The following is a 23,709-nucleotide window of genomic DNA, read 5'->3' on the forward strand; positions in this document are numbered from 1 at the left end:
CTTGCTAATTGTCAGGATGCACGTGTGTGATATCCCAATCTCTAATCCTGATGTAAATTCTAATCATGATTTCAAGAACTAATCCTAAATATTAGTAATTAAATATTAGCTAATTGTAAAATATTAGTTACCATTTTAATACTGTGGGCTACTTGTATGTTAAATCATAAATCTTCATCACACACCGCTGTAGCGTTGCTTGAAATACTTCTTCGGACACATAGCCGTCGAATCTAATAATCTTAAATCTATGCTACACCGGTTTGAAATGGACTGATTGATTAAAATTAATAGATACGTCGTCTATGTTTTTCAAAAGACGTATTTCAAGCTACGCTAAAGCTATACTGAGGGTAAATCACCTTCTGACATTGTTAAATGTTTATGGAGCAAATAAAGATTTGATTTCATAAAATAAAATGAAATGAATAAATGATTTCAATTGCAGTAAATACGAAAACAATAGCGTAATATTTCACATACAAAAGTTTTTAAGATACAATTTGATAGATTTACTCATACTAATGAATGCGAACTGTGACTTTTTCGACAGATACTACTTGATAGCGGTTCCGTTTTTCTGCTTCTTCATTCCGACGTGGGTGCCAGTGCACTTTTGGGGTGAGAAGGCGTGGGTGGCCTGGTACGTGGCTGGCATCTGCCGCTACACACTCTCTCTCAACTTCACCTGGCTAGTCAACAGTGCCGCGCACATCTGGGAACCAAGCCTTACGACAAGTATGCCTCATTCATTTTCACCTTACTTGTCTTATTTATTAGTGCTCTAATCCTAACCCCCCGTTGCACAAGTATGTTAACTTTTAATCTCGATTAAAAGCGAATCCAATCAGAAAAGTCTTATTTTAGAAAAACCTTCTGTTTGGTTCTCATGGAATTTAATCATGATTTATATTTAACAGGCTTTTCTGCAACCAGGCCTTGAAATATTGGATTGATTATTTTCTATTATAGAAAATATAGCTGAACGTATGCATTCAAATGTGGCAGAACATAGTGGAAGTAGAATAGAAGGTGGAAGGAAGTGGAGACATTCAAATCAAATACATTCATTACTTGAACTCTCTGTGATACACTCTGCATTTGCCGGTCCATTATGTTTAGATCCACAGTCACTCTATCTTCCTTTTCTAATGAAAGCTTTTTTATTTCAAAAATAGTATAAACATTTTACAATGCAGTACTGTGGGAAAGATTTCTACACTTCTTTAGTAAAATATGTACTGCAAATATACTTTTTAAACGGGAGGCGAGATGGTTTGATAATAAAAATGTTTCTTCCCGGTTTGGATGAAAATGTTCAACGTTATCAAGTTAAGGTTGTGAACTCTTTAATGTTAGAATTGTTCTACAAGTAGAGAGATTCGAGTGGTAGTAGAATCGAAGTATTTCGATTTGGATACTATCAAGTTATCAAAAGGAAACAGCAAGTACCTACGGGAAAAACGTTTTTCATCATTTTTACTTTTTGAGATATGAGCGCCTGGAATTGAAATCTATGGGTGATTCTTTACAGAAACATGAAATTAATGAATTGAATAATATTCATGGAATGAATGACTTTTCGCCAAAATAGAAAAATATATAAGTTTCAACTATAATATCGTTAAGCCTTGCAATGGACTTTGTATTATGCCTGTAAGTTTATTTAAGGAATAAAATGATGATTAACAAATTTGAATTAGAAGCGATTCGTTGAGTACCACAAGTACAGTGATTAGCTACATGACAAGTTTAGAGCCTACAACAAAACTCAATGAAAAACAAAGAATCTTTAATAACCGTCTAGTTGAAGTGTTTTAATCAATTTTTCAAATTATCTTAAAATTAATCCGTATTCGAAAGATTATTGCTTCAAGTGGAGATCCTGATAGATAGTAGATACATTCTTTAACTTTGAGATTCTCTCAAATTTCTTCGAGCATCAACATCTTTTTTCAAATATATTCCCACTATATGATATAATTATAATAATATTTTGAATAACTTTTGGGTTAAAACTTTTCTGTCCCGTTTCTATCAAGTATGTAGTATGTGAACACTCACAACCTCTCAAAAAACTTCAACATGGAACCTCCAGCTCTATTTCTCCACGTTTTAACATTAGGCATTTACAAATTGATGAATTTATAGGCCATGAGTTATAACATGAACCTCAACACCTCAAACGGTGGAAGAGTGGCTGGCGTGGTAGCGATGTAGGGGTAGGAATGTTTCTCTCATACATAATTTCCTCTCACTCTACATTCATACGGCCAGTGTAGAAATTGTTGGAAGTGAACCGGCTGCTGAGAACGAACTAACCAAACTCTTACCCCCACCCTAAAAAATGCAGAGTTGAGTTTCATGTGGTGGAGTGGAAGGTTCATGTTATAGCTCACGGCCTATACAAGTGTCAAATGTGCTATGGAAACGATTCAATCACTAACGAGTTGAATCCTAATTCAATTAATATAGATCTTGAATTCAGGGGCGCCATTTAGGGGGGGGGGTCCCTAGGCAACCCCAGGGATCAGATAAATAATGAAAATATGCGGGTCTATCTACACGAATCCTTAGGAACTCATACTTATTCAATTTTTTTTTAAACAGCAGTAGAATAATTCCTTCTACAGTATCAACAATGTAGCTAAATTGCTTTGTAAGTATGACTATGGAGTAATAAAGAATATATTTTTCTCTGTGGTATAGTTGAAGCTTAAGAATAGAATGGGTACCTAGATATCCTAAAAATAGAATAGAATTGATCAGGACACAATAAGTGAGTTATTGCATAAATTGAAACGTGAAATTAGCAAGTTGCAAGATGTCACAGTGAAAGAAAAAGAAAGGGCGCAATCAGACAATCAAAATATATAATACAGAATTAGTGAGAATATAAGAACAGCTTAAAGTTGCTTTACCTTTCTAACTGAAAGTTATTTTCCAATAGAATTTGATTCCCAGTGAAATTGTTAAAATTGTAAAAGAAAATTAATCTGTTTCCATAATTTTTAATAACTCTGTTTCAGTGTATTCCTACTTTTGGGCCTCTCTGTATATTTCTGATAAATATGTTATGATTTAATCTATAACTTTTAATAATGTACATGTTTGTATTGATAATTCAACCACATTTGTATAAAACTTGAACAAATGAAGCATATAACATCTTCGAATGTAATATTTATGGGGATAAACCCAGAATCCCCAATCCTTTGGAGGTATTCTACACCCCACCCCCCACATAACTCCTGGGTTCTACCCCCCCTAGCCTTTTGATGAAATGACGCCACTGCTTGAATTTCATACATTTTACATGAGATGAATATGAACTTATTTTATTAATTTGTTGTTGACAGAAACATCACGCCGACAGAGAACGTGACAGTGGCGATGCTGGCGTTCGGCGAGGGCTGGCACAACTACCACCACGCGTTCCCCTACGACTACAAGGCGGCCGAACTGGGCAACTACCGCGCCAACCTCACCACCGCCTTCATCGACATGTTCGCGCGCATCGGCTGGGCCTACGACCTCAAGATGGCCACGCCCGCCATGGTGCAGCGCCGCATCCTCAGGACGGGCGACGGGTCGCATGACAGTGTGGCCGCCCACGACCACCATCACCATCAGGACGAGGTGTGGGGCTGGGACGACAAGGACATGACGACCGAGGACAAGAAGCTGATCGAGATCATCAACAGGGTTGAGGATTAGAGAGTGATCGTCGGGCGACAAGAAATTGATCGACAGAGTTCAGGATTAGAGATTCACTTCAAACAAGGTCTATAGACAGAGGTCAAGACACCATCCCATGATACATTGCAGAACTGCCACATTGAAGACTAGTTTACTAGTTTGGAAGTTTGTTTACTAGTTGTTGAATTAACACAATAAGAAACGGGAAGATTGCTTTGCATAGTGCATGATTTTGCTACAAATACGTTGTTCTTATTGAATTATATTTTGAAATTTGTCGCCAAAATAACTTCAATATGGCCGCTCCACAACAATTAGTGTCTAGACCTCTTTCTATAGACCTTGCACTTCAAGTGGGACACTTAATTCCCTTTGGCGTGATAACAGTAATTATCCCAACGCTCATGATAACAGTATATTTCAGAACTTTCGATGGTATTATGGATTACAAGTTACTTCTGTTAACATGGGACACTCAGTTTCATTTTGCCTGGTATTCCAACGATCATTATAACAATATACTTCAATTCAACAGACATTCGATCAAATTATGATTACGGCTCAAATGAACAATTTTTAACACTTTCCATGAATCTTTAAAACTTGTTATTATCATCACATCATGGAGTTGGCAGACAAAATATATATTGTTTAAAATGTGTTGAATAGATTGTCATGTTCCATTAGGAGCTGGAGAATGTTATTGTAGAATACAATATTATGTCATTATAGGATTAGATTCATGCTTCTTTCGTCGTCGCTTCAAGTATGACACTTGATTTTACTTGCCCTGGTAACAGTAATTATTCAGTAATCATGATAACAATATAGGCTACTCCAATTTAACCGAACTTTAGGTCGTATTATGATCGGATTACTACAGGACTTGAATGACGAATTTTTCACAGTTCCCATGAATCATCAATTATTATTATCAACATCTTGGAGTTGGCAGAAATAATATATATTTAAATAATTTAGAAAAGATATATTTGTGGCAAATATATTGGATAAGTTTACATGTTCCATTGAAGAGCTAGAGAATTTTCTTGTATAATGTATATAAAATAATATTATTATAATGTGTGACTGCAAGGCATATCAGATCAGTTGTAATTTAGAGCATTAGATGATGATATCTTCCTGAGAATGTGTGTATAGTGATTTATATAAATGTAGTGTAATTATATTTTTAGGATTGCTTTTTATTAATTTATTGCTTGGTAGAGAATTTTCATTATTTCTTCAAGAGCTACATTCCAATCTGGAGTATATTCATTTCGGGAATTCCCCACATGGTTTGGTTATTTCCACAGTTCAACTTAGTAGCATACACTTTCAACAAAGTGAAACATTTATTATGGTTTATTAATGGCAATATCCTACTTGAAAAAAAAATGATAATTTCCGTAGAATCTCAATGTTGAAGAACATAACTCAGTGCATGATTGAAAGTGAAAACTACTATTAATCTCTTTGGAATAAAATACAATTCAATTAAAAATAGGATTAAGTTATCAGAACTGTTAAATTAATTATATAAATACTTGCAAAATCTTGAATGTAGTTTTTAGATATATTGTCTCAGATTGTTTTAATAAAATGTTGAGCCTAAATGGAGTGTTTATTTCATCACCTATTTCAATAGTTCAGACTATCATTGTCGAGTTGCGACATCTCATAGAAGTCCACTAAAGTGGAGAATCGTGAACTGAGAATGTAATTTTTTTTTTCATTCAAACAACTACGATGAATGAATACGGTAATATACTAATTAGGTTAATAGTTTAACCTAGGAAACTCCACAAGAATCAATCTGCACTCATCCAATTTTTGAGCAGACACACATACAGAATTTCAAGTTAGACAAAGCAAATTGCCAATAATTATTACGAAACTTATACTTTATACTTGTATTCTGTATTGTACTGTTTCTGTGCAAATACAGATACAATAAGAATAGCATCAGCTGATGAAAAGTGAAATGCACGTGTTTGTGACGCAGAAGTGTGTATGCACCTTACTGTTCAGCGTAAGGAACCATTCAAATCCTTCTGGTGGTTCTAAAAGTTTCAGGAATAGTTAATCAGTGACTAGCAAAATCCAGAATGAATGATGAATAGAAGAATAACTTTCCGTCAAAAACATCGAGCGAATTGTTCAAAATCATTCACAAGAGTTGTTCAACATAGAACAGAGTGTTTCTTTCCAAACTTGTTGTGTCAAGATATTTTCATTTTCAATAAAACCATCCGTGAGCCATAAAAATTCAGAAGTGCTAAATTTTTTTTTTTTTTATTGTCAATACTATAGCTATCTAGTCTAGAGACTAATGAGCTAATTTTTTCTATCCTAACATACTACTTTAAAATGTTAACAGCGAATATCTCATTAGATATTCTTACTGATATTGATTGTTTAATTAATATGTACACTTATGACTGTACTATAGAAGCTAGATTCACTCAATCACTGCTCTGCTCTTTCACTGGACACTAATTGAACAAGCACTACACTAGCTCATACGGTTTCCTCCTTTTGAGCCTCCGCACCAACCCTCCATTGTCTAGCAGCTGGATCGCCTCAACGTTGTCGTGTTGGTGCAGTCGCCCCTCGTGCCTCTCCGCATGCCTCTGGATCTCGGTGGACACCAGGTCGACGTGCAGGTCTCTATGAAGATCGCTGTTCCTGACATACCAAGGAGCATCCACAATGTTCCTCAGCACCTTGTTCTGGAACCGTTGTATTACATTGATGTTGCTGTCTTTGGTACACCCCCAAAGTTGTATACCATATGTCCATAATGGCTTTAGTATCTGTTTGTACAGAAGTACTTTGTTTTGGATTTGTAAGTTGGAGTTTTTACCGATCAGCCAATACAGCTTCTTATATTTGATTCCAAGTTCCTCTCTCTTCTTCTTGACATGGGCCTTCCAGCGAAGCTTTGCGTCCAAGGTCATACCTAGATACTTGGCATCATTGGCATATGGCACAACTTGGTTGTTAATTGTTATTGGTATTGGCAGGTCCTTCTTATTGGTGAAGTTGATGTGAATCGACTTTTCTTCATTTAGTTTCATCCTCCACTTTCTAGTCCAATCTTGAATTTTGTTGATGGATCTCTGTAGTTTTTCTGTTGCAATATGAATATTACTGTCTACTGATAATATGGCTGTATCGTCTGCAAATGTTGCTGTAGTATCCTCATCAAGGCTGGGAATATCGCTGGTATAGAGTAGGTAGAGAAATGGTCCTAGAACACTTCCTTGAGGAACTCCTGCTTTTATTTCCTTCAAATCAGAATATGAATTTTCATGCCTGACTCTAAAGTATCTGTCAGTCAGATAGGATTTTAATATATCTGTAAATTGCTTTGGTAGCACTTTTTTCAGTTTGAAAAGAAGACCTTCATGCCACACTTTATCAAAAGCTTGCCCTATATCAAGGAAAGCTGCTGAACAAACTTTTTTCTCTTCAAGGCTCTTCTCTATTACATTCACAATCCTATGCACTTGGTCTATTGTTGAGTGTTTCATTCTGAAGCCAAATTGGTGATTTGGAATTATGTGCTGTCTCTCAATTATTGGTGTTAGCCTACTCAGTAAAATCCTTTCAAACAACTTGGCAAGCACAGGTAGCAATGATATTGGCCTATATGATGATACTTCATGTGGCTCTTTACCTGGCTTGAGTAGCATTATAACTTCTGCTACTTTCCATATTCCTGGTACAAATTTGAGTCTGAAAGAGGCATTCAAAATGTGTGTTAATTTTACTATTGCTTTTCTTGGTAGGTGCTTGAGGACTAAGCCAGTTATCATTTCGAATCCAGGGGTCTTTTTGTTATTCAGATTTCTTATTTCTCTTTTCACCTCTTCTACTGTGACACACATTATTTCTTGATTTGGCTGTAAGATGTTCTCCTCTGCTTCTAAAGTGTCTTCTTCAGTTGTGTTGTTTGGTTTAAAAACGATCACAAGATGATCTGCAAAGGTCTGTGCCTTTTCATCACTACTCCTTGCCCATTGTCTGTTCTGCTTCCTAAGAGGAGGAGATTGATGAATGGGTTTTTTATTTTTTTAGCTGCCTTCCAGAGTGAGTAGTCTGTACTGCGTTCTGCTGTTAAGTTTATCAAGTAATTATTGATTGATTCATTCTTGATACATTGAATCTCTCTCCTTAGTTCTTGAGTTAGATTGTTTAAAACTCTTTTGTCTTGAGGGGAACGTGATTGCTGCCATCTCCTTCTTGCTCTTCGTTTTTCCACAATCATTTCTCTGATTTCCGCAGGGTAATTATTTCCAGTGGTTCTTCTTCTGAATTGTGGAGTATTACACCATGCTGCCTGTTGGATATCAGTAACAAACTTCTCTAACTCCCGATCAATCTGTTCTTCGTTTCTTAATGGCGAGTTCAACTCTATTCTTTCATCCAGCATCTTTTGGAAACCATCCCAATCCGTGTGGCTGTTGACTAGCGCAGGACAAGCATTTTCCTTCTGTAGAATTGAATCACTGAGAGTCAAAATGATGGGTGAGTGGTCCGAATTTAGATCGAAACTATCCTCTAAATGCAAATAATTTACTGATATATTCTTTGTCAGAAAAAAATCTATAAGATCTGGGATTTTCCTCGTATCGGTGGGCCAGTAGGTTGGTTTACCAGTTGAAAGAGCTTCGCACCTCATCTCCCTTGTGTGTTATTAAGCGCGATCCCCAATGCACGTGCTTTGCATTGAAATCTCCACCAAGAATGAATTTGTCTCCTAACATATCAAGCAATGATAAATATTCATCTTTTCTGATGGAATATCTGGGAGGACAGTAAATAGCTGCAACAACAAAATGATAATTGACTGCTTTCACTGCTACACCTGTCAATTGTATTCTATCACTTTCGAGTTTCACTTGTTCATGATGTTGTAGATTGTCTCTGATGATGATGGCACTCCCACCCCTTGCGACATTGCTGGGATGTAAAGCATGATAGATCCTATAGCCTTTGAATTTTATAAACGACTGCTTTGTAAAATGAGTCTCAGATATAAGACATATATCTATTTTTTCTATGTTTAGAACTGCTTCCAACTCCTGTTGCCGTTGTAACAATCCATTTGCGTTCCATTCTATTATTTTTAGTGAATGAATCATTTGAATTGCAGTAGTTTACTTTGTTCTAACTTCTGGAATTTAGACTGCAGTGAGGTGATTATTTGTTCTTGTCTATCCAGTTTTACCAAGATGAGCTGCAAAATATTATTGTTATCTCCTACTTCACTTTTTGGCTCTCCCAATTTGGGTCTATTTTCTTTTTAGACAATCTGGGCGAAAGTTAATTTCTTAACCGCGCTTTCATTGTTTGGTTTGTGGGTTTGTGTATTTTCTGTGATTTTTGGTGGAATATTCTTCACTGTGTTCTTTCGTAAATCAGGAATATTTTTTGTTTTATTTGAGTTTCTAATCTTTTGCAATTCGATTGCGACAGTGCAGCCTCGATAGCTGGCTGGATGTGCTTCTCCGCAATGAATACATTTTGGTAAAGCATCACTGGGTTTTGTACAGTCTTTTGTTTGATGTTTACCTGCACACTTTACACACCTAGGCTCCTTGTTACAGTATTTTTGTGTGTGACCGTATGCTTGGCATCGTTTGCATTGCGGTATCAGGTTGGCCTTCTTCAGTGCTTCCACTTCCACTTTGCAACCAAGTATATGTTTAAGTTCAAAAACTTTTTTTATATTTTCTTCCGCGCTGAATGAGACTATGAACATATCTAATGGCTCTCTTGTCTTCCACTTTAGCTTATTTACAACTTCTAGAACTTTCAATCCTCGTGTCTTCAAATCTTCCAGTATCATGTCTGTACTACAAGAGTGATGAAGTTTTTTAATCATTACTCTTATTGGTCTCGACTGCTTATCTTCATAGGAATGCCAGTTAAATCCGTCATTAATGAGTTCTCTGGTAACATTCCGATAAGTTTCGGAGTCGACTGCATTTATTTTGAACGTTTCTCTACTCAAGAGTTTTATTCTAAATTTGTCAGCTGGCGACACTTTTTTCAAACTCTTAAGGAGTCCATCTAGATTCTTGATACCATCCACTATGATTGGGGGTGGTGGCATTTCTTTCTTCTCTCTCTTCTCCACGTCAGTGGTTTTAGAATTTAAGTTCTGTTGAATTCTTTTTGCAGACACATTTTTGACTTCTGGCGATGGAGTACTAAGCTTCCTCTTCTTGGTAGCCCGCTTAGTACGAGTCCTGATCCATTCTGTTTCTTTGGCCAATTCTTCCTCATTTGTTGAATAATTCTCGGCTGCTGAGCTGGTAGGCTGTGAGCTGTGAATCTTCTTCTCAATATTCAGAAATCTTGCTTCCAAATCCTGCACTTTTTTAACAGTTCTAAGTTGCTCTTCTCCAATTCCTTCCTCTTCTCATCGGTCTCTTTCCAGGCGATGAAAAGTACCTGCTCGGTTGAAGTTTCGAGTTTATTTAATTTGATATATTTATCCGGTGAACACTGGATTTCTGATGTATTTAGCATGGTGTTGGTGTCCATACTGTCGTTAGTGGCTCCCTGTTCTCTTTGCTCTTCTGTAGGAATACTAGGTGGCTTCACTAAATTAGACATATTTTGAAAACATACCTTTCAAACAGCCCTCGTATCAACACTCACGCACACGGAAACGCGAACGCGAGCTTTAGAACGGCCGCGAAAAGCAGGTCGCTTTGCTTGCATGAATTCCGCGGTCGACGACCGATATTCGATGCAATATTTTTGTTCCAATTTTGATGGCGAACAAACTGCTGACTCACTACTTCTACACTACACTATTACTAACTACTCCACTATACGTCCGTTCTCTACGAGTTCTAACGCAATACTGACGATAATAGTTTAACCTAGGAAACTCCACAAGAATCAATCTGCACTCATCCAATTTTTGAGCAGACACACATACAGAATTTCAAGTTAGACAAAGCAAATTGCCAATAATTATTACGAAACTTATACTTTATACTTGTATTCTGTATTGTACTGTTTCTGTGCAAATACAGATAAATAAGAATAGCATCAGCTGATGAAAAGTGAAATGCACGTGTTTGTGGCGCAGAAGTGTGTATGCACCTTACTGTTCAGCGTAAGGAACCATTCACATCCTTCTGGTGGTTCTAAAATCAGTGACTAGCAAAATCCAGAATGAATGATGAATAGAAGAATAACTTTCCGTCAAAACATCGAGCGAATTGTTCAAAATCATTCACAAGAGTTGTTCAACATAGAACAGAGTGTTTCTTTCCAAACATGTTGTGTCAAGATATTTTCATTTTCAATAAAACCATCTCGTGAGCCATAAAAATTCAGAAGTCCTAAAATTAAAAAGTATTTTTTTCACCTTAAAATACAGTAGCGATGAAGATACGTGACTCTTCTGTTAAATGATGTTTCACGTGATGAAAATCACTTTACAATGCATGAAGAAATAAAAACCGGTATAAGTTATTAAATCGTTGCAATTTCTCCAAGAATAGTTTACGTTGGAAGGAAAGTGTGATTCAATAGTTTTCAACATTGCAACCGAAAACAATCATCCCTCAACCTAAGCTAATTATATAGGTGAAGAGTTGTTTCAAAATAAGTGATAGAGGATAAGTGGTTTATGAATAATTTCGCCTTTCAAACCCGTTATGAAAATAACAAGAATCATGCAATTGGGATCTTTATATACTTGTACGCCTTGTGGCAGAAAAATTGAATAAACTTGAAAAGTAGAAGAAAAATTTGAATCGGTTCAAAAAACGAGAGGACGTTTTCAGACAGTACTAATATAATTCTTATTATAACGAGACAAATCATATTTACAAACTTGCTGATTGAGAGCAGTATTACTGTAGCCCCGCCTTCTTTTTGACATTGGTTGCGGTTGATGTCGTTCCATGCCTTCCATATCCACACAGGAAGTCCCTTGCACCACGCATTGTTTCCTAAAAATAAATATTGGGTAAATTTATTGGTTCAGCTAAATCTATGACTAATGACTTATCACGTTCATAAAAATCAATTTTTATTTATTTATTTATTTGAAAATTTACATATTTTGTACAGAATACTTTTTACAAAATCATTTTGTGAAACAAAATTTGTTCAATTTGACTCACTAGTATAAAGACATCTATAAAATTTAATACGTCTATGATTCTTTTTCATTGACGAAATACGTGATTTCTAGAATTGTGTTGGCAGGCAAAGAGTGGATTTAACCACACCCAATTTGACAATTTATTTGCCTTCCTGTACAGGATATTTTTTTAGTACAAAGATATTCAAGATACAAAACAAACTTGGCATCGGAGAGTGCAACTGGGGAGTATGTTAAAGTAGGGAGTATGTGCAACTGGAGTATGTTAAGTATTATGAACAAAATTTGCGAATTTCTCTTGAAATATCTTCATGCACAATATAGCTTCATTGTTATCTCATATATACATTTTCTAATGAAATGACTTTCACAATAATCTATGAAATATATAGTTGAATACTAATTGCAGAACCTTATCCTCAATCACTTGAATAAATTATTAATAATCTCCTTTAAAGAATCGATTTACCAATTTCTCTCCATTTTCACCAATAATTTACAATAACATAAATTCATGCTGTACCTTCCAATAATAATTATTGGATTAACAAAATTATTGCTGTAATTTATAAAGGAAACATGAATTATATCACCTATATTATAATATCAAGTATTTTATTAATAGGCAGGCCATGATAGCCTACGACCTACATATAATTTAATAAGACGTACATAAACATCAACTTGAAAGCAGTTTTACTTGGCTTGGAATTGTCCATCTATTTTGTCAATCAATATTGATTCCATTCCAATTAACGTTCACTGTTATCTCATAATATACATTTTCTAATGAAATAACTTTCATATAATTTAAAAATTATTATTAATATGTATTTGATTATTATTGGATTAAAATTCAGATAACTTACCTCAAGAACTTTAGGTTGTATTTCTGACTTCATTACAAGCATTCGTTGTTGTTCTTCTATTGGAAATAGATTCATTTGAAGATTTATTCGATCCATCAACACCGAGTGAACTGGGAACTTTTCCACCACCTTGGCTAATGAATGAGATTGGCCAAATGCTGCAAAACAAAGTAAACAAGATCAATACTTTAGTTAAGATTCAAAATAATTTTCATTCAGGATAGCTGGGATATCCTGAAATAATTCCTAGCAAACAAAAAATGATTATGAAAAGACAAAGCCTATCAATGCTATTTTGTGAACGTGTTTTCAAATTGCCCTTCAAGTTTCAAGCATACAGTAACCATATTCACTTTTATTTTAAGGACTACTGAAATTCTTGAAACTCAATAAAAATCACCCTCAAGTACCCTCAATTTGATTACCAAAAAAAACTAGTTTCAACTCTTCAAGGAATCATTTTCAAGTGTAAGTGTATGGCTCTTGGAGAGTTGAAACTGTGTTTTGTGATAAAATAAAGGGGACTTGATCAATTTTATTGAGTTTCGATACAGTAACAATGCTCCTAAGACAGGATCAGAATACCTCTGATTAAGTTTAATCAATAGGTACAAATTTGCTAATTTCCTAATCCAATATTCAATTACTCTTTCAGCTTGATTTCGCTTTCATTATATTCAATCAAATTCACTAATTACTCACTGCTCTGGCTCTTCTAATATGATTATTTAAAAAATATATTGAATGAGACAACCATACATCATCGCTTTTGGTGTCAAACCGAATAAATCCAAACACATGAGTTCGCAAGAGATAAGATCGCAATTTCGCACAATTTGGCAACACAGATATTTAGTCCAAGTCTCAACTTATTTTATTCAAAGTATACTACTTATTATAATGACTGGAAACACTTATTTATTGTGTTTAATTGAATGTGCACATGTCGTAAGTTTATTGTAATTATTTCTTAGTTTAAGATATTGTGTTTTTGTTAAACTTAGACTAGTTTATTTCAAATTTTTGTAATGTATGATTTTTTTGGCAAATAAATATCAAATATGCTTGATAATAGAAGTGACCAAGTGATTGATTCATTCAACAACAGTTCTATAAACTTATCGAACCATAATGTTCTAGACGTGAAGTGAAGTGAAATACATACATGTTCCACAGGCAACAAGTCTACTGGCAATCCCACAATTCAGAGCTTCTCTACTTCTTACTGCTCGAGCTGTAAGAATCCAATCCATTGCTCTAACTCTGCCAACCAACCCTTCTAAGCGTCTAACACAATTATCAGAGACAGGAACTCCTGGAAAAGACAAGACACAATGATCAAGTCAAAAACATTTTATCCTTCCACTTAGATACTTCTACAATAGCTATACTTCCATCATTGACTCCTATTTCAGGAGAGTCTAAATACCAAACTCTGCAGCTACATGTATAAACACACTATGTTGATATGTCCACATTTGCGAATAATACCAGCTTATTATTGCTATTTAATAGCCATGCCTAACCTCTTAACCTGTCCTTTTACATTTCAAACCTTAATAAAATAGGAAACATTTTAGGTTATGTTCCTAAAAATGTATGTGGTGTATAAGGTGCTAATTTTTGTTCTTTAGCTGCTCCTCATATATTCCTGACATTGACTAATATAACCTACAGATGGAAATAAATTGCAAGTTGCGTTAGTTCAAATGCTGATTAATGAATAATTATTATCAAACGAAAATCCCAATTAAATGCTGTAAATCACCCCGAAGACTTCTGCTACTGCAAATATTGACAAACGGTTAAACAGCTAGATGGAAATTTGCTACTGTACTACTACTAGAAATGCTACTGAACAAAAATTATTTGTCAAAATAAACAAACTAGTTCCCGGGCTGATAAATAATGTGTAGGCTATATAGTAGCGCTCATCGAATTTCCATCTAGCTGTTTACCCTGTTGTCAATATTTGCAGTAGCAGAAATCTTCGGGGTGATTTGTAGCATTTAATTGGGATTTTCGTTTAATAATAATTATTCATATAACCTATATTTTTGGACTTGTTTTTTTATATAAATTGAAAAAATAATAGGTTTGGGCTTAAGCCTGCTGCTTTTCCATAAGTGTTATGTACTTGATTGAATGCAATGAATAATTCCGATTAAACAACAACTGAGAAGTGTAATGGATTTTCATAATGATGACTCACCCAGTCTTCTGTTGAAATAGCCGAAAACGGCGGTGTCCTCGACAACTCTGAGGTCGCACCACAGTGCCAGGTCGAAGCCTTCTCCAACGGCAAACCCGTTTACAGCCGCCACCAATGGCTTCCTCGAAAACTCATCCAGAATTCTCTTGAAAAAAGTGAAAGCCAACTTCAATGAAAATATCATGCTTTCAATTGATCATGCCTTTTTAACTCAATCAATCATTATGATTTATACGTGCATGTAGTCTTCTAATAAACGAATAGGTATTTGGATTGTTTTACAATAACATAATCAAGGATTTTAAAATACAATACAAAATCAAATTGAATAAATAAGTTTCTATTTCTATATCTTATTTTACTATTACGTTAAGAATGAATAAATGAATAAAATGTTTATTTCCCCAAAAAAACTAAGGCTGCTGTTTTTCAATAAGTGTTTTGTACTTGATTGAATGCAACGAATAATTCCGATTAAACAACAACTTGTTTTTTTATATAAATTGAAAAATAATTGGTTTGGGATATATAATAATAGGTTTTGAATTTTAAGAATCTTAAAAATAACTTCTAAAGCATAAAGCATTTTGAAAATAGATGAACGATCACACTTTCAATGATAATTATCATAATAGTAATAATGTATATAATTATCACTTCAAAATAATTATGTTTTTGGAATAGCCTGTTGTCCCAATCATATCGTAATTTATGATTTGTGGCTCTGTTCGTAGATAAATGAATTCAAGATTCATTTTTATTAACCATCAGGCTACAATAAGAACAATAGGCAAGTCATATATACATTTTAAATGTATAAATTATATAGTGCAGGCCTATAATGTATAATTTTCTAGCATGAAAGTTCAAGAATAAAAGATTGAGCAACAAGCAATTACATGAGATGTGATTAATAACTACATAGAATCTTTACATTAATTCAATGGTTAGATTTCAATTTTGGAAGGAAGCCAGCTTCATAGATGATAGATTATTAACTTAAGAGGAAGCCTGGTCCACACGCTCTAACCTATAGTCAGTATTGCATGATTACGCCAGATTTGACTGTACGTGTGGACAGTAGATATATTTGAAGTGTACCGTAGCATGAGTAAAATAAGGCTTATATAAGTAGGCCTATGTGAGTATCTGAATCAATTCACTTTCGGAAAACAAGTAGAACATATTAATATGAAAATGAATTTTATTCGAAAATGAATACTTATTTAGACTTACCAAGTCCTGAAACTTCTTCTGAAATGAAGAATCGGATGCTAACTCATTGCAATCCAGTCCTGAGCAAAAGTTACCACCTTCTCCACACAAGATGGCAACTTTAGATTCATCATCACTATTGAACGAATTCAGGGCTTCTTTCAACTTAACCGCTGTCTGAAAATCCAAACAGTTTCTCTTATCAGGTCTGTTGATGTGTATTGCTGTAACTGATCCTATTTTGTTTGAATATACTGTATCTGAAAAGGATACAAACCAGGATGTGTAAAATTTATGGTTTTATACAAGTTTTGCTGATAGATACAATCAGGTGAAACTCATTAAGGTGATAATAACGGTTTTTGCAAAAATATTTTTGTACGTATACAACACTTGAATCAAAATTAATTTTAGAGGAAAATGTGATTCATATTCTCATTTATCAAAGCACATAATAACAGAGCTTCCATTATATTAACTATTAATCGATTAATCAACTATTTATTAGCGAGACATAAGGACATCTGATTATCCAATCACAAATGTAGAACCAACTGATTCAAAAACTTACCTTTTGTTTCGCTACATTCGTCATCCTCATTTGAAGTACAAAAAAATTTTTTACTCAAACGTTTATAATCCTTAAATGTTTTTTGCAATTGAGTTGGATGACATCCATTCAATATTCTTAGTGAGATCATTTTGCAGATATAAACCTAGGAGGACCTGTAATCATTAAATACACCAGTGAAAAACTCACCTCTCCACTGTGTCATAACACGAGGATTTAGGAAGACTATTAAGTATAGAAAGTTACTGTGTTCTATTATAAAGTTGGTTAAAAATGAAACTACGATATACATTTCAAGATAAATGATAAATGATTCTATTGCCTTTAATCCATCAAATACAGCAATTGGTTCGTCAAAGTTACAAGGTACTAAAATTGGTTTTTAATAAAAATATAGAGTTCAGTCTATCAAAATACAGAAATATCACAGTAAGATTCAGGTACTTTTGTAAAACAAATTGATAGTTCTTTCAGGAACTCTGAAAAACTCATTCATTTCATACAAAGGAGTTCGTATCAGAAAATTATAAGTGTCCCGGAGAAACTCCTTGGTTGGTAGAGACCTAGCTGCTGCCGGAAGCCTGTTAAAAAGTCTGGCATTTAGTAGGCCAGGGCTATTCCTCACTCTGCTCAGCCTTGTGAATGGAATGTCGACCTGGTACCTGCCCCTGGTCTCATAGTTGTGGATGTTACTACGCAGTCGCATACCCTCCAGAGAAATCTCAACTTTTTTCAGTGATACGAAGATGTAGAGGCATATCACTGTCATGATGGATTCGGCACAGAAGAGAGGACGACAGTGGTCAATAATTCCTGAGCCAGTAATAAATAATCCGTATGGCCTTCTTTTGGAGCAGGAGAATTCTATTAACTCCCCTAGCTGCACCCCAATGTTCAAGGCCATACAACATGATTCCTTGGATAAATGAGAAATAGACTGTCTTGACATAGTCCTTTGGCACACTGAGCATAAGCTGCCTTAATAAGAAAATCACACATGATAGTTTCTTACAGATTACTTCAATGTGGGGGTTCCAGGTTAATTTTGGATCTAGGTGAAAACCAAGAAGTTGTACACTTCTCTCCTGATCCACAATATTTCTCAAACTAAAAATTATTCTTTGAGTTTTCTCCTCATTTAGCTTGAGGAAGTTTGACTTGAACCACACCGATGCAACATCAAAGGACTCACTCATCTTCTCTGTCAGATCTGTTGAAGAGCTGCTCACATCAAAAATGGTGTTACCATCTGCACAGGCTGCCAACCTATTACCCAGTGCACAAGGTAGATCATTAGTCATAATTATGAAAATCAGGGGGCCGAGTATGGACCCTTGAGGGACCCCATGTGGAATAGCCTTCATTGCAGAAACCCTACCATTCACCTGGACCACCTAGCGACGACCTGATAGGTAAGATTTCAGGAGTCTTAATGAGACATCAGTGACCCCTTAAAACTCCAACTTGGACAGCGAAATCTGGTGGTCTACAGTGTCGAAAGCACGGCTCAAATCGCACAATGTCAAGCCTGTGAAACCCCCGCTCTCAAAGCTCTCAAGCAGACCTTCAAAAGACTTTCCACTGCCTGGGTTGTTGTTCTTCCAGCCTTAAACCCGTACTGAGCATTCACCAACAGTCCAGCACTCTCAAAATATAAGCATAACTGTTTCTTGATTATGCTCTCAAAGATTTTGGAGAACACAGGTAAGATTGCAATAGGCCTGAAGTTACCCGGTAGATCAGTTGAACCAGTTCACAGTTCTACATTGATCAGTAGAATCAGTTGATATGGTACATTACTTTAGTGATTTTTAAGCTGTAGAGTTATAGAAAATGTCTCCCTCCTTCAAAAATTCCTCAAATTGCCTGAATTAGGACTGTAGTTCTAAAACTAACCTGAAGCATTTATTGGTATTCACAATTTCCAAAACAATTTTTTATTAAGCGTAAGAAGTAAATAAAACAAATAGTTCAAATCTCTTAATATAAGATTTTTATATTAAATTCCCAGCTTTTAATTTGACCGACTATGCAAAAAATCATTTGAAATATTCGTCAAGTTCAACAAATCCTAGTATTCTAAATTTTAGCATTGACGACTCTACATATTTTAGACGAGCGGCTTGCCGGCTATAGCAGCTCCAACGCAGCTGTAGCCGTGCACCTCAACATAAAATTGATACTCAATCATCATGCTTCTCAATACAAAAATTTGATGACAGGTAGAGTAGAGTGATCTTATATGAGACACGCGCCTAATATGAGACCCCCAGATAAAATTTCCTTCATAGACCTGAATAATTCAAAACTCCATCCAACGTGAACCTCTTTGATATGGAAGGCTGTGATAGTGTTGGCAAACAGCTTTGAAACAAGTCTTTGGATATTGAGATTATGGTTTGGTTTTGGCAGCTTGGAAAATTTTTACTGTTCCGTCTAAGAATACATATTTTCAGGTAAGTTTGTTGTTTTTCTATTACTTTTTATTGTTAGGTTACTTCAAGCAAACTCTGGAATATTTTCATAACAATAATTGTTGATGATTTTATTTCGTGTTAACATTATTACATTTCTTTATAAAACATAAAGTTGGTCCTAATAAGAGACATTTTGCACTCCCTAATAAGAGACTGTCTCTTATTAGGGTCATGGGTCTCAGATCCAAAATATACATTTCCATCATAATTTTAATGCCTATAATATGGATTATTCAATTATATATATATATATATATATATATAATATATATATATATATATATATATATATATATATATATATATATATATATATATAATATATATATATATATATATATATATATATATATATATAAAACAGGAGACACAAGATATAGATTGAAAACACTTGAAAACTTACATTAGAAATGGGAAAATTTTCATTTTATATTACAAACTTATAAATTATTAAATGTGTCTTCTGTAGCAGCGTGTATTATATATATATAATACTAGAAGGTCATCCATGCTTTGCTACAGGGTTTTAAAATCCCGTCTAATGCCCAGTGTTAGGGCATATCCATTTATCCACCAAGATCATAACTTTCCACATTGTAACATAGCCTACTGTTAGAATATCATGTCAAATGACCAAACCTTATCTGTGGAATTTTAATATTAAAATGATAATGAAAATTATTTTTTCTACAACTGCGCGTAAAGAAAGAATTTACACACTCAATTCTCCTCGTAAAACAGCTTATTTCTGAGGAGAATCTACTTTTTCGCTCGCTAACCATCCGCGCATGCGCAGTAGATTTACTTTACGCTCCCAATCATTCGCGCATGCGCAGAAGAGTTTCTTTACGCTTCCTAATCAGCTGATTGTAAGCAGCTCGCCAAAAAGTCAGATCTTAACCTAAAAAGTCGGTAATTGTAACTCCGCCGATATAAGTAATTTATCAGGTTTGGGCAGTTGTAGAAAAAATGTTGAATGTAATTCGCGCGTAATGCTTCTTTATCGCTCTTGCAAAATTATCACGCTCCGCTTCGCGTCGCGTGATAACTGTTTTGCGCGAGCGATAAAGTCACGCATTAGGCTCTTAATACATAAATAGCTATTTTCATTTGTTAACTTGGATTAGTGTTGATCATTTGTCTGTTACTACAATTATTTCCTTTCATTTTAGATGTCTGAGAAGCGAGTGAGGAAGAAATGGGATCCAGTAGCAATGGAGAAGGCGGTAGAAGCAGTCAGAAAGAAGGAAATGGGATACACAAAAGCATCGAAATTATTTGGAGTACCTCGTGGGACGGATGAGAAGTATGTCAAGAGCAATTACCCCAACTGCATCACAGCACCCCTAGGAAGGAGACCAACTTTCCCACCCGAAGTTGAATAGGAACTGGTCAAGTATCTTCTCGAAATGGATCAAAGGTATTATGGCCTTCGCTCTAAAGATATGATGCGACTGGCATTCGATTTATGTCTTAAAAATAATATTAAGAACCCATTCAATGTCAATGAACAGTCAGCTGGAAGGAAGTGGCTCCGGTCTTTTTTACGTAGGAATCCAGTCCTATCTCTTAAGACTCCACAATGAGTTTCTCGAGCTAGAATCCTAGGGTTCACCAAGGAGTCTGTGAACACTTTTTTCGATTTATATGAAGAGACAATCAGTAGATTAAAATATCAGTCCCCATAGAGTGTACAATGTGGACGAGACTGGAGTGTGTTGTGCAGCACAAGCACACAAAAATTATTTTCCATGAAGGGAAAAGAGAATTGGGACAGTGCAGTCACAAGAGAGAGGTGGATTGATTACGATAGTAACATGCATGAATGCTACAGGGCTCTTCATCCCCCCAATGATCATATTCCCCAGAAAAAACATGAAAAATGAACTCATGGATGGAACACCTCAAGGTTCTATTTATGGATGCCACATCTCTGGATGGCTCCAATGTGATCTTTTTGTGAAGTGGATGGAACATTTCATTGAACACACTGCTCCTACACCTGAAAACCCTGTACTACTAGTACTAGATGGACATTATTCACATACAAGAAATCTGCCACTTATTGACTTGGCTCGTGAAAAATCTGTTCATATTGTTTGTCTGCCTCCACACTCATCTCATCGGATGCAACCTCTTAATGTTGGATTCATGGCACCCTTCAAAACTTACTATTCACAGGAGATAGAAACTTGGCTCCGAAATAACCCTGGGCGAGTTGTAAATGTATATACTGTGGGGAAGTTTTTTTGGAAATGCATACAAGAAGGCAGCAACTATGCAAGTTGCTGTCAATGCATTTCAGAAAACCGGACTTATTCCCATTGATAGAAATGTGTACAACAAAAACGACTTCATTGAGGAAGCCATCAAGGTTGACCAGCTTAAAGAATCACACCAGCCACCAGTAACCTCTACACATACTGCATCTTCAGCCAGCCCATCTTCACCCTTTCCACCACTACCAACTTTTGAGAATTCTGTCTGCAGTAATAAAATCATCACCTTATAAAAAAGACTGCTACAGGGAGGCCGAAAACAGTTGTTCGGAATCTATCATCTATAAAGAAAAAAAATCAAAGCCTGAAGTGATTGACAGTGACTCATCCTCCTCAAACATGGACATATCTCTGCAAGACTCCAGTTCTGATCTAGATATCAACTCCTCAGAAGATAAAGATAGCTTAGGTCCATCAAGCCAGCCTAGAGATCTCTCAAGATTGAAGACTGGCACTTTTGTAGTGGAACTTCTGTATAATGAGGGGAAAAAGAAGGAATCCACAAAAATCCATGTTAGACAACTGCTGAATGATTGGTCACCAGATAGAATAGAAATGGAATTTAAATTTTTTAAAGTCTGAAAAAATGTTGGGATCATGGTCATTTCAAAATGTTGATGACATCATGAACATAAAAGACAGACAGCATTATTTAATATTTTAGAAGTGAAAACTGTTAGAAGAGGAAAATATACTTTCAATATGTAATTTCATATATCAATTATTATCTCATATTAGGCTAATGATCTCATATTAAGTTGATAGACTACAAATATTTTAATAGCCTAATCTTTCATTTCAACCTGTATATTATGATTATAATCTAACTTATCCTCTATTAGCTGCCCTAATAAGAGACCCATCTCATATTAGGAATAGGGGGTGTCTCATATTGGGAAGCCTATTATCCTAATATGAGACTGTGTTGCCCCTTAAAAAATGTTGTTTTGAGTCAAATTATATGCATTGGAGATTTGATTGTTACTTGAAACATTTGTAGAAATAACCATAGATTCTAAAACAAAATATTTTCGATTTACAACATATTTTCAAAAAGGGTCTCTTATTTGGACCACCTACCCATGTTGGCATTGGGCCTAGATTTACGCCCAAAATTAATGGAAACTAAAACCTACTGTGGCCCAGTATTCCAATTGTTAATGCCTTTTGATTCCGTTTCCGTTTTATTAAACTTATTTCAGGTAGGTGCGGTCCAATAATGTTTAATCTATAATAACTACCTCAACAATTATTATTTATTAATTCATTTTGTCGGCGTGATTCAAAGTCTGACTCTACCCATAAAACTTCATAACAATTGAATCACGTTTACAAAGCACGTATTTTTTTGAATAAAAAATATAAACGACAGTAAATTATTGAAAATTGAACGGAATACAAAGCATGTCATAAGTTCTAGAAAGTGAGATAAAATAATATAAAGGACCTAATGGAAACATTAATCAATGCTTGAGACAAAATTCTTAGCCGAAGAAACCCATTTTCCAACTTACCTTAACATTTACTATTGATAATAAGCTATATTGCAGAATTCAAAATAGCATAAATGTTTTTGCTTATCTTAAATACCGTAGTTTTCCCTAAATATTTACATTCACAAAATGAGAACATGAGTACACCATAACCTCAAATTTATATTTCATGCAAACAGATCATTTCGTCTGCTGATTTTCAACAGCTGACTTTCTATGGATTATTTTTGAGCGGGCAATTCAAATGTACGTAAAAACCATGTTCCACTAAAGAATCAAGGTTTGTTCAATGCTACTAATTGCTATAATTCCTACTATCCTGAAGTTCACTTCAATGATAATCATTATTCTATTTATAGTGAATTATTCTAACTATATAATATAAGAAAGCTTATTTAAATTATTTTAAAACAACCATCATTATAATTTGTCTGTATATTGGTTAATGTAAACTCTGTCCAAACTATGGAGAATTCAGAATAGAAACATGTTTATAAGAGAAAGAGATATAATAAGAGAAAGTGATGTATAAATAAAGCGGGATAAAGCTTTGCCTACATAGGTATTTGCAAAAAAGAGCAATTTGATTAGGTAATTCTTTTTGATTATTCCAAAAGATTACTTTTGGCACTTTCAAGTCTTGCTGAAAATGTCCAGCACATCTGAGGGCTTGTGAAGGCTCTGAACTAATGGTAATTCGCCATTGTTTTGCGTAAAATTCTAATATAAAGGCTATTATTCAGGCTGTGCACCA

General features: G+C 34.9%; 2 protein-coding genes across 4 annotated transcripts; one reads left to right on the top strand and one right to left on the bottom strand.

Annotated features, from left to right (window-relative positions):
- The first annotated feature begins 509 nt into the window (after positions 1 to 509).
- Positions 510 to 5,315, top strand: LOC120350783 (acyl-CoA Delta(11) desaturase-like). Its single transcript, XM_039425573.1, is given in 3 exon segments — positions 510 to 714; positions 717 to 738; positions 3,360 to 5,315. Coding segments are annotated over 3 exon segments (570 nt in total). The 5' UTR covers positions 510 to 524; the 3' UTR covers positions 3,718 to 5,315.
- Positions 5,316 to 11,509: 6,194 nt separating this feature from the next.
- On the bottom strand, positions 11,510 to 23,146 carry LOC111045647 (probable enoyl-CoA hydratase echA6). 3 transcript variants are annotated; one of them, XM_022331095.2, is made up of 7 exons: positions 22,977 to 23,146; positions 16,707 to 16,861; positions 16,157 to 16,395; positions 14,921 to 15,065; positions 13,874 to 14,023; positions 12,709 to 12,866; positions 11,510 to 11,684 (listed from the first exon to the last, which is right to left on the bottom strand). In XM_022331095.2, the coding sequence occupies exons 2-7, from the start codon at positions 16,834 to 16,836 to the stop codon at positions 11,586 to 11,588; spliced, it is 921 nt and encodes a 306-aa protein (XP_022186787.2). In that variant the 5' UTR covers positions 16,837 to 16,861; positions 22,977 to 23,146; the 3' UTR covers positions 11,510 to 11,585. The 3 variants fall into 3 exon arrangements, with proteins under 3 accessions (XP_022186787.2, XP_022186796.2, XP_039281529.1); XM_022331104.2 differs by having other exon boundaries at positions 16,157 to 16,312; positions 22,977 to 23,117; XM_039425595.1 differs by having other exon boundaries at positions 16,707 to 16,857; positions 22,976 to 23,115.
- Positions 23,147 to 23,709: the final 563 nt, after the last annotated feature.

Source organism: Nilaparvata lugens, chromosome 1, assembly GCF_014356525.2.
Source record: "Nilaparvata lugens isolate BPH chromosome 1, ASM1435652v1, whole genome shotgun sequence".
NCBI classification, from domain to species: Eukaryota; Metazoa; Arthropoda; class Insecta; order Hemiptera; family Delphacidae; genus Nilaparvata; species Nilaparvata lugens.